We start from the raw sequence: 15,220 nt of genomic DNA, 5'->3' as shown, positions 1-15,220 counted from the left end.
ATCGCGAATTTTCATAGCCTGGCTCCTTTTCCCGTGTTCTGGTTCTGCGGTACAAGCAACTGCTTAGTCCAGGCCATTCACATATGCTCATGTTGTTCGAAGTCTGTACTCATGTTTGTCAATGCTTTGTGTCCGCGACCAAAGTCTGTCGAAGGTCGGAAGCCGCTTCGCGGCCCTTTAAGCTCTTGCGTCACAGCAGTCCGCTGTTACTTCGGTATCTGTTAGCCGGACCTCCGTTGTCCGTGGGGGTTGGGCCCGATAGCGTGTATTTCGCACCCTAGCCTGCTTAATCCGGTCCATCGCGCTTGTCCCCGGTCAAGCGTCATGTCTGTAACAACCATTCCCTATCAATATCATCAAAATCATCCCTTTTAATCTCTTCGGGCCTTCAGCCTATTTCATGACATCTCTTTCTTTATTCTTTATCCTTTACCTTCATTTACGAAAAAAAGTGTGACGTAGTGAATTGATACGTTTGAATAAGTGCGTCGCGAAGACATTATCTAAAGTTCGCGGAAATTCGCGTATTGGTCTATTCGTAACAAGTGAAGAATTAGTTCGCAACCGAAAATACAGGAAGTGCAAAATAGTGGTCAAGGCTGGAATCGTCAAGTCGTCCCCAAAATGGACCTCGAGTATCGAAAGATGTACTGGACCAATGAACAATACAAATGCACAAGAGATAAGCAGACGAGGATCCTGGGGTAAGTGATCTTTTTCTTTTTTCTTTTCTTTTCCAACTCACCATAAACATTTATGTAAGCGGCTATGCTGAAAGCCATAAATTTGCTATACTCAGCGGATATCGGAAGTATAGCATAGATCTGATTAATATAATTGATCTCTCGTATAATTTCTTATGGCGTTCTCGATTGCCAACATTTTTCTTGCGCCGAGTGTAACCTTTAGCCTGGTACTTTTCCGATTGGCGAATTATACTATAATCACCAATCGTAATGTGCTACAGAGTCCCACTTGCACGGAGCACACCAGTTGCAAGAAAAGTCTACCAATCGGAAAAGCTATTAAAGCTGACAACTTACCACTAACTCAGCAAAGACTGAACACAGTTGATCCACGTTGACGAAGTAACAGCTGCTTCAGCTCATAGATGGCAGCATTTTCGATGGTACGTCGGTATGTCAGATTTCCTGAGCGTAACCCAACCGACGCATAGTCTATTTATTTTCCGTCTACGGAAGCACCGAGGCTTACGGCACACTAAACCTGACAACGTGCCTAGTCTACATAACTTCGGTCAGTGTTGACAATAATGACTATTGCGTGATTTATTCGATGATGAGTATAACAAAAAAATCGTCTAGATTTCAAGGTATTTATTTAATGGCGATTATAGTATAAGATAATATGAAACATCGCTAACATTAAAAAAAAAAAAAATAGAAACGGGAGAAGAAAAATATCTTCATTTCCGCAGACACGTAATTGCCGTCGTCGCGCAATAACGTAATTCATAAAATTCTCTATTTATTCTTCGCGGCCGTTATATAATTGGACGACCCCTAGAGCTATATTACTTATATACAAATACTGTAGGTTAAAATATCTACAATCAGGTATTCTGCACAACGAGCAGATATACCTACTGGATATGTGTCCTTGGATAATAACAAAGAATATTCATTAAATAAGGTCGATCTATTATACCTCACGCACGTATTCTTTCTTTCGGTCGAAGGAAAAGAACAAAAAAATTTGACACATGCGAAAGAAAGAAAACGACTAAAGGCTACGTCATGAATGATAATCGTGTTCAACATAATCAGCATACTCTCACGAAATATTTTCAATTTTCTCGGAGTGCGAGCGTTCAAGTGTTTGAGAATAAAAAAAAAAGTATTACATCACTTTCTCCAATTGATTGCCAAATCTCGTGTGTCACTTTCGAAAATATGAGATTCCCAACCTCGAAATAGCAAAAACGAGTTGTCGCGCGATATTCACGGTCACTTATGAAACATCGTTAAATTTTATAAAATTCTTCGATTTCCTTCCCCATGGCGAGAGACGTCGATAATATTATTATTATACCCTAAAATCATACAATTTTATCTCATTAACGCGTCACTGTAGTTTACGAGGATATCGATTTTGCCTTTCACTATGTCTTTATTTTTTTTTACCGTTTGAAACACGGTCGAGATTCATTTATCACGTAATCTTCGAACTACCTCAACTTTTACACTGTTTTCTCTATTTCTTTCTCATTTCATTTTGCCATACGCGAATGCAACGTCTACTACGACCGGAAGCGAAATACCCGATGAGAATGGCCGAACAAGCCATTCGCCATCAAATTTCGAGTCCTTCGAGAATTGCGACACGATTGACGCTCGTCGGTCATGCGAAACCTAAAAATTATCGTGATGGTTATCTATCCATAGGATTACAATTTTCTTCTCATCTATTCTAAAGGACTACACCCTGACGTATGTCCTTGATGATTCTTTTATAATTTTATAAACCGGTCAGTCACTCTGCAACGTCAGAAGGGACTGACGGTGATCGAGCCATGCGTAATTGGAACGAGAGCATGTTCTGTATAAAAAGAATTGATGACTCCAAGCGGCAGCAATATCAGATAATAAAAAGTTATGATAAATGTTTATGGATGAATTACCTCGCTCCTGTTTCTTCTACACGGGTTCAATGACACGAATGGTTAATGTAATCGTAATCGATGAGCTTATCGTTTTCATTCGGTATTGTGGCACGGAATCTCGACGGCGATAACAAGAACAAAGAAAAAGACACGAGACGAGCAAATCACGAACAGAAAGCGGAAACTGAGTCCCCAAATAAATATGGCAAAGAACTTGAACGATTGGCAAATATTACGCGTGACAATATTTACAAAGGAAATCCTAGACTCGCAATAATTATCATTAATTCCCACTAAGATTTTTCTTTTTTTCTCTCGCTTTTCTCTTTTTATCCTGTTCACCTCGCGTTCCTAGGTGTTTTCATACGCACGGAGAATAATAAAGGAGTAATTAAAAAGTAGTAATATATATCACAAAGTAATATCTCGACGTCATAAGACGCATACATGTCTCTCACTGATAGGTTATCATCCCATCCTCTCTCTCTCTCTCTCTCTCTCTCTCTCTAATTCGCGTGTACGCACATACATATGTAATTCAACTCGATAGAATCAATATTATCCATAAAACATGCAGGTATCGATATACCGGTTGAAAAGATGAATTCGTAGCCGCATCGCGTGGCCCATTGTCATCAGACTGAATAGTAGCGGCGCTCAAGTAGAACAATGAAAGATCCAGAACCAACTGCGGGATGAGCCTCAAAAGCGCTAACCACGTCATCGCCGACGTTTTCGCATGCGGCCATGAACGTATTCGTTACGTATGCATAAAGTCTTGATATAAATTACGAATATATTTGTATTTACAATGACGCCTCGCGTCAGATATTGTTCCCCGATTCGGCATAGTAGTAGCAATAATAGTAGCATGAGTAGTAGTAGTAGTATACACATATTTTCACAATGTACAAAAAATCACATGAGACGGACGGAAGAATCGGCAGTTATGGGATAAATTAGTCCCAGCCGAATCTGTCGAAACGATAATTCACAAAAAAAAAAAAAACATTCTAAATTAGCGACTCGCATCAGACGTACACCTCGCCACGTTTTCCAGTAGCTGGTCCAGCATTTCCGGAATTCGTTGTGGAACCGGTGCTTGTTTTTCGTAGCGGATCAGGCGGTGGTTTAGGTGGATCGCGACTGCAGCTACCGGTCCTGTGCCGTATTTCCGGTTGAACCGATAAGACTCTATCTATTCCCGGACTTCCGTATCGTCCTGGTACGGACGTCGTCCGGTTCTCACGATGCTGAAGTCCTGGCGAATGGGGCAAGGACATGCTGCGATCTTCTCTGGGTTGAGGAACCGGTGGTCCTGGCAAGGATGCTGAGCGTCGACCGCGTCCGTCGACGACATGGCTCGGCGCTGTCGTTACTATGTAACCACTGAGCTTCTCCGGACTCATAAGAATCGGAGAGCAATCCGTGTAACTATCGAACGTTGGAGAACTACCATGACTTCCCATGGGACTGATACGTTCTCCAATCAATGGAGTGGAACGATCTTCCTGACCAGTGATGCTGCCACTCCTACTGCTACCGGAACCTTCCTCTTCGCTGGTATTCACTTCCGTCAGCGTCGCTTGTAGATTTGGCTGCACGTTGACGCGTGACATGGACGCTGAGGTCGTAACCAGACCCAACTGTGCCAAATTCATAGTCACCGGTGTCAATGTCACCGGAGTAACCAGACCAGCGCTAGTCAGGGTCGGGGACAGGACAGCCTGCGCCAGAGCAGCTGTTCCAGCTTTTCCTGAAGATGGCGTTCCCTCAGTTTCCTGGATAGGTGACAGAACCACCTGGACCACCGGAAGATCAGCTGGATACTGACCGTTAGCCGGTATAACCCCAACTACTCCAGCTCCGATATTAGCAGCGTTATTAGCAGACATTGCTAGACGCTGCTCCCTGTCCACGACCTCCTTGGTGACATCAGGCGTCGGGATCCTGGGTCTATTCTTCAAGGAGACTGGTACCGAGTTCAGCTTTGTCATCGTGCCTGAACACAAAGAAGAGAAACGGAAGGTAACAAGAGAAAAGTAAAGAGCGGGTTAGGTCTAGCGCAGCGCTTCGTTCCTGCGCACAAAGTGAAACCGCCTGTGACTAAAACCCATGCAGAATTGATCTAGTTTCTCTTTACTGGACAGAGTGACGTTCGCGCTTTTCTCACAACGCGCCGCTCAGCTCCACACTTAGATACGAGCAGTTGGACTCACTTTGCCGACCAAGACGCTGACTGCGAATGCTCTTGCGACCGACCAGACGGTCGTACAGCGACATTTTTGGATTGAGATTATTGGTTTGAGGCAGACCCCCCGTTTCCGGACTGCTGTAGACGCTGTTGTGACGGTTCCTTGAAAAAAATCCTCCGCCCGTGCTGTAAGTCGTAGAGGAGCTACGAACCGATCCCATTCTCGTTATTTGACGCTGGAGCCAATTCTTCCTACGTTCTACCAGAGGAGTGTCAACGCTTTCCTGATAAAATAACGGACGTACGTCAGAATGAGTTATCCTTGCACTATGAGATACAAGCTCTGATATACTTACGTAATCGGCGTACATGTCGTCCTGGTGTGTTTTGCGGTGCTGACTGTGATTGTGCACCTGTGTACCGAGCATAACGTTCGCGTAGAGAGCATCGCTGTCCTTGACCTTGTAATGCTCGGCCGAACCCTTGGGTTCTTCTCTCCTGTACTGTTCACTAGCTACTGTATATGGCAGATCCTTAGGGACCACGTCATCCCAATATTGATCCTTCAGGAGTTCAGGATGCTCCTCGTGCATCTCGTCCACTATCATGTACCCAGCCTAATAATAAAATATAATTAACTTCCGACGATTCCAAATCGATCTGTTTACTTTTGTCACTTGGCAAACCTTGATATGACGGTCGATCAACCAATTGAGCTCGATATCGTCGTCGTCTTCGCCAAAAGGATTGATAAGTACTTCGGCAACCTTCAGCCAGCCAACATAAAAGCAAAACTGCAAAAAAAAGGTAAGTTCTGCGTCAGTCTTGTTAAACGATTTGAAAAAATGAATAAAACAAATATACAGCATACAAGTATACCACGAAACATACCTGAAGTGCAGTGAAGAACGGAAAGTACATGTCTGGTTCCTCGTACTTTCCACTTCCGGTCTCTTGTCGATCAATGAATTGTCGTCCAAGAAGCGCCGCGAAGAAGTACGCGTACAAGGAAAGTGTAACGACCTAAAAAAAAAAAAAAAAAAAAATTAATTCAAAAATCAATTCCATTAAAATTTCAAAGGATTCCAAAAAATTCGACTGTAACATACATCATACGTATTACTTTCTAATGTACGCCGAACAAGAAGTAGTACATTGAAAATCAACCTTGCAGTCAGCCATAAGGTCCTCGGACTTTAAAGACGGCAAGGCTTTTCGTCCCTTGACTTTGGTACGAAATTAATTCCCAAGTAATCGTGACGCGTAGGTAGCCCGACGAACCGCGCAGTTCTCAATTCGCGATTCGATTATAAAGTTCTCGGAACGTAGAGTCGTTCGGCATTGTTCCCGCGTTCGGGACACGCACACCTGCACACCTGTGTACGCGGCATCGATCGCTCGCTGAAACAATCGCGCGATATCGCCACGAGCCACGATTCAAGCGTACTCCGCGTATGGCATAGTTTTCATGAAAATAACATTAAGCCCGTGAAAGACACGTAGCGCCGATTCTAACTTCGTGGGATACTTCGGAAAGCGACCCCTACACCCGAAGCCTTGCACTCGCGCATATAGGGGATCGTCCCGTGAGAACCGCAAGAAACAACAGTGGCTGAGGACTATTGAGAGGAATTCACAATGAGCGACGGAATAATGGATATCCGTGTGTACGAAGTCTGAGGATTTGTTAAAAAATTTCCTCCGCGACCTCCAGCAACGTACCACCTTGATACCGAACGACGGGAACAACACGTAGGCGCGTACGCAAACGCACTTCCTGCGTACGAAGAGGAGTCACGTATCGTGTCGGTACACCGTGGGCCGATCTCAAGTTAGGTAATGGCGCATGCATGGGTTATCGAGAAAACGTGTTGGAACGCTCGCAACGATCTACGTCCCTGACACTGTAATGCATATGACGGCTTTATAGACGTACTTCCAGGTGCTACGTCACACTGAAGAGACACCTCGCTCGTATTGTGATATCGGGTGTCGTCCTGGATCCAGTGACTATCTACGATCGCCAGGACCGTGTCTGAGAAGTCTGACGGGCAATGAGTTCCAGTAACGAGGTTGTCTCCCGAGTGTGTATCAAGGTTCGCGACTCCACCTTTCCTATCGAAGGTCACCAGGAAACGGTAGTTTATGCTAAATCGTTCTCGTTACGTAAATACGTTTGTCGCTGGTGCAAAGTCTTCGGCTGGTTCGATCGGCCTCCGATCTTATTTCCAACGACTGCCGATCGACGATCGGTGAACGAGCCGATCGAACGGCTGACGATCCGCGGATGAAGTCGACGCTGATGATCAGGATGATTGATTTTAATTGATCCTTTAGTTCAAATACGGTCCTGGCCTGTGGACACTCTTCATGCTGCTCGCGTACCCTAGACCTTGAGCGGTGCCGTTCAGGAATGCCACTATCTATTACTACCGAATACTTGACGGTGCTTCCATTGTGCCGATCGCAACGGTAAAACCCACTTGGATGGAATCAGCCGTCGCGATCCTTTTATCGAGGAAGTATATCTAATGATTTGCTCGATATTTTTCGTTCTTAGTTCATTTTTTTTTTAACCTTCGTTCGTTCAGCCGTGCGATAAACTCGGATACCGAGGGTACAAAGTCTGAGAACAGAGAAACAGATGCGAACCCAACGTATGCGGCACGTGAAAAGTAACAAAGATTCGGTTCTGCGTTCAATTTACCACGTGATTTGCTCCGTTGAAATTGACAACTAGCGTCATTGACATTGAATTTTATTTCAGGCCTGGGACGCAGCCTGTATCTGCGTTTGCCAAGCACCTGAAAGGCATTCTGACTTGGTGTCTTATTTGTTTCCAAGCGAAGTCTTGATGGATCTTACGAATAATTACCCGTGCAATTTTCGAAATCAGTCTTATCGGAAAATTACCAGGGATCGGGGACGCCGTAGGTGTCCGTTTGATATTATGAAAGTAGAAACGCGAGTTGCTCGTAGCTTCTAGCGCCTACATGAGAACGCGCCACGCCACGACGCGTTGGACTTGCAACATTGTACCTTGGGACATTATCAGCCAGGCGTCGACTGCTGCTATCGTCGGGTGCGACAAGCTGGATGTCATCCAGTGACAGGAGTCATAAGAGGGTGCAAAAGGAGACAGAAAGTAAGTCGAAGAGGATCCTGTCAAACCGGAAAAGCAGCCTCTAATAGAGTCACTAGCAATAAGTCATTGCAGCCCATGATTCCATTACCAGATATCAATGACGTCATGAACTGCATTCAGGTACCATTGGCTATCTATACGTCATGCCAGTACGAAGGATGCAAAATCGGATAGCGTAAATTTTTACACGCGAAAATTATACCCGTCGGCAGTTTTATCTTCGTTACTCAACAAGACACAGCGAGTGATTCGGACGTTACGTTTCGTGAAGGCATACTACAAAAACAAACAAACAACCCAATACGCGTCGCGACACCAGCAATATAAAATCGACGTTTTTCTCTCGGACCAGTTATCATGGCATCGACGTGGCAGACAATAAAACGATTCGATCTTCGCGTGCATTAAAATTTATCCTCAAAGTCCAGCTTGGCGAACGTATCGTCCGTACGAGGGGAAAGGATGTTTTTCGAATTCTCAGGACTATTAAGATCACAATGGACAGGTCCTTACGGCAGAGGTCGTCCGCTGTGTAATTGCATTGCATAATGTAAGATCGGTAATTACGAGCGTAAAGTATTTCTTAGGAACGAGAAGCGGAGAAAAAAATATATTCAGCACGATTCTCGAGAATGACACGAGAATCCATAAATCATCGATGCGCCAAGTGCTGGGCATGATATACGAGAGAGAAAATAAAGAGGAGCAGCAATAACAATCGCGATCCGACAGTGAACGTTCCCGTGCATATAGCAGCCAGTCAATGAAAATATCCGGATAACACGGCACTTTGGAATCCTTCGGCATTCCGACGGCTTCGTTGCACGCTCCTTCCTCTGATGCAAGCCTGGCTATGTAAACAATGCACCGATGCACTTGCGCAACTGCATCCGGCGCAAAGTGCCAGAGTTGCATTAACTAGTCACGTTCGATTAAGACGTACGCATAAAGTATCTCGCTGTCGCGGCTGAACGAGGCTTAATTGTCGTGTGAAGCCGGCATGAGAAAATGGATGAAAAAATATTTTTCTAAATACTACCTCCCATCTGTCACGTGTGATGCACTTACGAGCGAGCATCCACGTGCGTAAAAATAACACGGGAAAAATGATAATTTCATATTGTTATTTTTAGCGAATTATAATTTTTGAAAATTATTTTTTTCATCGGTCTCGACCAATTTTCTTAGGGCTTATATTCATGAGTACCAACTACGCGGTGACTTACCTGAGTGTAAACGAGCGGCACGCAAACGGTGTCGTAGCCGATCAGTGCGCCAAGCCTCTTCCGTATGTCGCTCAGTTCGACGAGAAGAGTCTGGACCACTTGATCGCTCGTTATCAGCGCCTCCTTTCTCGCTCGATTTATAATATTCGTCGCCCAGACCAGGGGCATCCAATATTTCGACATGGCTGCCTTCTTGTTCATCATCTCGAAGATCTTCTTCTCGGACTCCATCATCAGGCCTGAAAATGCATACGGAGGCGAATCAAGTGGCGGAAATTCACCGTTGCTAAAGGGACATAGAAACGCGGCGTAATGAGCCATGAATCGGGAGCGTGAACGGTTAACGCTCTTTAATGCTCGCAAAGTCGTGGTAATAGAAGTGAACTGTAACGTGGCGAGCAGGTCCTTACGTCTAACGGGTGAGACCAAGTTATTTTCATCCTGGGACTCATTTTAATCTTACACGACGCCGAGATGGGATCTCGTACTATTCACTGGCATGCGCAATGACGATTGTAAATCAGCGGCAATTTTGCTGCGCAAAGAGGATCCCATCATCGACAGCGGATCTTGGATGATTATTAGTGACGGCAATGAGGATCGAGTAAAGAAGTAATTATCTATACTGGCATGGCGCCATTGCGTAATGACTCCAGGAGAAATCGAATAGCTTCGTTATTCTCAGGATGGGACTGCGTCATTGAGGAATATTTCGAAAAATTTTTTTTCATTCACCGGCATTTTTTTTTGGCGTATGAAGACTGAAGAAATTTTATATTCAAAATATACGTTTTATCGTGTAAACATTTTTTTTCACTATGTTCCACATATGTTATATTTGTCTAGGGGAAAATGTCTGTGCGATCGAACATTTTTGTTCAGGTCAGAATTACAAAAAGATCCGTACTCGAGAAATTCTCTCAGAGCGATACTCGTTAACGCGTAAGATCGGTATTACCGGTACACGAGACTCATGCCCTTAATGACTCCCGAGATATTTTAATGACATAAACACGTACATGGGCAGGGCGAAAAAAAAGTTCATCAAAGTTACGACTGTACCGTGACACAGTGATTCCGATCGATTTTATCGAATAAATCGTCCTAACGGGATAAGCAACGTTTTCTTTTTCAGACCTTTTTTTTTCGTCGTACCAACATCGCAGAATCAATGGGCTACACCCGTATGGTGGACAACAACGAAAAGCTTCGTATTTCACTTGGGGCAGTTTCATACGTATAAATCTATATAAGGTCGTGTACGAGACAGCTCTTGGAATTCCCAGAGAGAACAGAACGGTAGTCCTTCTCCGTTTATGACGCCATTATCTCAAGACTGTCGAAAGTGACTATCGACTCTTAACCCTCGGGGCGTTTAAATTCGTTACTGGATGCGTTACGTATCGCGTCGCAGAATTCGCCGGGCATAGATTTGCTTGAAAAAAAAAGGTCAATTCTAAACGAGCCATCTCTCGTTGGAACCTCCGATTAATATCCCGGGGCAGCTGGTCGCCGATGCAAAATATTCCATGACTCGATCATCCGAGCGAAATCCACGACCCCCTTGGCGCCTGCACCTCGGGCCCTGAGTTGCCTGGAGCAATCAATTGTGTAACGAGAGACGAGAAACTGGATCGGTCCGTTTACATTTGCCTAGTTACGGAATTAGAGAACAACGCGACTTACGTGCCAATTTTAACGCCTAGCGGGGATTCGTGGTACTAAAAACTTATCTATGATAATTTGACCATGCACCTTGTTACGCTTCTGATTTACTGTACGTGTCGTTCTCCTGCAAAGTCGAACGACGGTGCAAGTGGACGCGTGGAATATATATTAATTTCGAATTTTTCTGCAGGCAAAGTTTAAATTTTTACTTTACAACCAAATTCATTCCGAATCATACGTTTTCTCTGTGACAATGATACTCGAACCTGTCGATCGCGGACGTAATAATTGATTTCGACAATAAATAAGACCGCGTACAGAAATGTCAAGGATCAACCAATCCTTTTGCCTGATCCTGTTAGCAGACTTAGACCACTTACGAATTACGATGACGTCATGCAGATTTAATGATAAACCACCGACTGTCCTGAATTTGCTGTTACGTCATGGGGCTACAGCAAGACCAGTCAGATCGGCAATATCGGACGATGAAATATTGTCAATAAACATACGTCAATCCTTATTGATATATAAACTCGAAAAATAGGATGTTATGTATTTTTCGTAAATTTTTTTTTTTTATATTGTTCATACTGTTTTTGTCATCAGGTTAATAAACTCATGCGTGATCATGCGTGACGCGAATACATGATGATCAAAATTTTACTTGGCTCATTTTATTTTCAATTATTTCGTCTATCGAATTTGAAATTCTCGATCGGTAACCCATCGAGGACTTCCTGCTGATAATAATTCGTAACTCGGATCAGCCACGTGTCCCCGAAGAAGATTCACGTGATTACGATTCGACCATACTGAATTCACGTGCGACAAATACGACCCTGCGGTGAATCACCCGGGAGTCTCGCGGGGGATCTTAGGAATGGCAAAAAGAAATGACCTCCGACTAGAAGGTTCTGTACGAGGAAATCGAACAAACGCATACTTAGGTTATGATACATAACGCAGGTTGGATATAAAAATAAGCCCACGTTCGATTGTAAAACGTGACGAATTTATATCTGATATAAATTACACGACGAGACCTTTGCCGTCGCGGACAACTATTTGAAATATCGAAGCCAGGCCGGCGTGTGTCGTCGGGTTTAAGAATTTTCCAATCAGACGAGCGCCTTTATACGTTTACGATCGATGCCCTAGAGATCGGCTCGTAATTATAAAAGGATTTAGCGCTATGTGACGCGGCATTGCAGGGAACGGCAAGGCAGAAGCAAAAAGCTTGGATCGCGCCGGCGCCACACTTTACCCTTCCGGGTTCGGTGCGTGGTGGAAAATATAAATAGTTCGCGATGCAGTCTCTGCTCTGCCGTCGTCGATACACGAAACGCGTGTAAAAACGTTGATAAATATTTCAGTCGATTTGTTTGATCGAAAAATTTTTAAAAATATCCTCAAGTCATGCGACGACGTAAGAGGCCAAAGAATCGTCGTCCACCAATGTGATTTCATTACCACCGTATTGTATTACTCAATGGGTCTCAAGGAGCTCTAACGAGTCGGCTAAGTGACACTAATCACGGTGACATTTGCACGCGGACTCCGTACCCACGTGGCTTTGATAAACCGAAGTCGCAATTCGCCCGATAATAGGTGCCGGTGAAATATAGAAAAGAAAAAAAAAGACAAGAAAAAAAAATCGATGAGAGCCAAAAATTATTTCCCAGTAATTTTGAGGTTATAACGAGCATAGCGTGACACCGAGCCAACCGCCACGTACCAATAGGACGTTCACCTCCTGAATGCAAGAAGATGCATCGGCAGTGCCGTTCCTTCGTGGGGAGAGAGATGCATTCCAAGGAGCGACCCAGGCCTCTGAATAGCATTGGGGTCAACAGACGCAAGGATCCTTGCCCGGCCGGCAAGGTCGCGACGAAAGTAAAAAATAAACCGCACTCGGAGAGCGACGCCACCATACGCTAAAAACATCCTTCGGTGAAAACCAGTCTCTCGTCCGGTCCCCTATAGCTGCGTGGATGTAGGTACCTGCACTTAACGAGAGAGCATAAGGATATATGGTTATGCTTAAGGAAAGTACAGGCTCGTTCGAACGTTCCAGAAGACATCCTTGCCCGACGGCTATCTTTATATCAGAGCCCCATACCGGCCTGCCTAACGTGTGAAACAACCTTTCACTGTACTAACAGGCGCATCCAATTCACGTGACTTCTTCCGCACTTCCTAATGAGTATAGAATAACACTGAGAATCCCGGACTCTTGCCAACTGTCGTTAAGAGGCGCGGTGGATGAGTATGGCGACTGCGTACGTATCCGGGGCGTCGGGACGTCGCCGGGAACCCAGCCGACTCGACGGTCTACGAGAGAAACTGCACCGATTAAGAAACATCGACGCGTAATTAAACGCTAGGAAGTTTAAATCACTCTGCATGTTCGCAACGGATGCGCGCGGAGTGTCAATGGGCCGCTGGAGAAAATTGCTACGTGGTGCGAAACTTAGCTGCGCCGAACAACGGGAATCGGTGGATCCACGACGATTTCACTATCACTCGATCGGCGATCGGTTGGACGGAAAAAAAGATGCACGCTTGAGATATTCACGGAGAGAGTAAAAGAAAATATTTTTTATTACAAAAAAAAAACAAAAAATTTCATACGAGTATAATACACAGTGACCACACTATATATCGAGTCCGTATGGTCGAAGTCATTATTAAACTATTACTCAAGTCTGTACACATCCACCGGTCTAATCGATTAACGTCCCGACCGGCATTTCTAATCGCGACCACAAATTACATCGGCGCGTTCGTAAATTACCAATCGCTGAGATACTTTCGCGCTCGATAACAAATTCCACACGTGGATCAGCAAGACCGCTGAGCTTGTGCTCGGTCTCGGTGGATGTTGGAGGCCACGTAGAAATTGCCTCGACTTCCTCGCGGAAGTTGACGGAAAGTCCTCTCTTCGAGTTTCTTACCGATCGATGATTTCCTAACCCCTTTCTTTTTCGACGTTCGATCACCCTGATTCTCGTTACCTGGTTACGGCTCATCTGCCGTTCTCTCGGCTATCGTTACCAGTGGACTTTCTCAAGGTCGTCAAGAGTCAGAAGGAATCCGATGATACGGATCGAAAATTTTCGCTGGTTGCCCAATAAATAATTACGGAGCCATTCACCTGGGACTGACCCAGAAATCTCAAAACCCCGGTTCCTCGTTCACGTGCCTTAACTGTTCTCGCGTCTTTAATCGCCATAGTCTAAGACAAAGACAGACCGACCCGGACGATCCCAATCGGGACTCCATCCCGGCAAGCGAGCATCGTCCCTCGCCCGTAAGCAGAACCGCGTTATTACTGTCTTGCGAGCCACCGCGATTATTTGGAACAATCGAAGAGAAACTCTCCGTAGGCAGGTAAGGTGGCAGGTATCCTGATGCGCGCGACAGATGATCCATATACCAAATAGACACCGAGTGTCCACGTGGCATCGTCAGCCTGTGGAAAATCCAGCATGAAGGCTCCCGAAGAAACGGGTCTAGTCGCTGAGCTCTCTCGGGAGGATGGCTCCGGTCTGAGTTCCCAGCGCCAAGAAGACGCGACCGGACGGCTCTCGGCAGCCGAGAACTATCGCCAAGTCCAGCCAATAGCCAGGTGCGCCTGTAGATAGATTACGACTCTCGTTATACCCCTGGCTATATTTAACATTACGGCCGCTACCGGGTACCCAGCTGCTTCCAGGATGTAGTCGAAGACGTATACGATGATCAATTGTCCTTGTAACTGTGATCAATTATCCTCGCGCGGTCTGATTACGTATTTCGAGTGAATGGCCAAAAAGCTTGTGCAGGGTGGTTAAAGTTTTCGTAAGGATTTCATATTGAATTCCTGGGATAATAACGTATCTCGATACGGATGCTGTGAGAAAACTCGAGCCACTCCACGTTCCGACGTCCGTAGTTATTTATCCGGCAGAAGAAATATCCCGCAGAGACGCGACTCCAGGAATAGAAGCTTCGGCTGGGAATCCGCAAGTCGTGGAAAAAGGAGCACGCTCGCGGGACTGTACGACCGGTGGAGATAAAAAAAGGACGAACAGGACTCGGACGGCGCCAGCGCTCCGCGTACATCCGCCAGTCAGCCGCGTTTCTATGCGGCCGGATGGCGATCGTTGAAAATTACAGCCGGACACGAGAAAATTGCCCTCCGGTAATCGCTGTTTACCGCGATATACCTTTCCGATCTCTCGTACGTGTAATAAACGTCTTTGAATTTTCTTCCAGAAATAGATACCGATCTTATGGTATGTGTATATATGTAGTATAATGATAATAATATGATTATATATATATATATATATATATATATATATATATATATATATATA

The 15,220-nt window shown here is 44.9% G+C and overlaps 1 protein-coding gene across 3 annotated transcripts in view; it reads right to left on the bottom strand.

Moving 5' to 3' along the window:
- Nucleotides 1–1,322: 1,322 nt before the first annotated feature.
- The window catches only part of LOC107269279, a 33,878-nt gene continuing 19,980 nt past the window's right edge, over nt 1,323–15,220 (bottom strand). For all 3 annotated transcript variants that reach the window (XM_025086438.1, XM_015742963.2, XM_015742962.2), the window contains 6 exons: nt 9,189–9,427; nt 5,709–5,840; nt 5,504–5,611; nt 5,174–5,434; nt 4,843–5,101; nt 1,323–4,625 (listed from right to left, as the gene is read on the bottom strand). In XM_025086438.1, coding sequence (XP_024942206.1) covers nt 3,655–4,625; nt 4,843–5,101; nt 5,174–5,434; nt 5,504–5,611; nt 5,709–5,840; nt 9,189–9,427 — 1,970 coding nt within the window. In that variant the 3' untranslated portion in view covers nt 1,323–3,654. The remainder of the gene's footprint in view (nt 4,626–4,842; nt 5,102–5,173; nt 5,435–5,503; nt 5,612–5,708; nt 5,841–9,188; nt 9,428–15,220) is intronic.

The sequence above is a fragment of the Cephus cinctus genome, unplaced genomic scaffold, assembly GCF_000341935.2.
Source record: "Cephus cinctus unplaced genomic scaffold, Ccin1 Ccin1_scaffold0617, whole genome shotgun sequence".
NCBI lineage: Eukaryota > Metazoa > Arthropoda > Insecta > Hymenoptera > Cephidae > Cephus > Cephus cinctus.
Note: the sequence above shows the minus strand (reverse complement) of the source record. Positions and strands in the feature narration are given on the sequence as shown.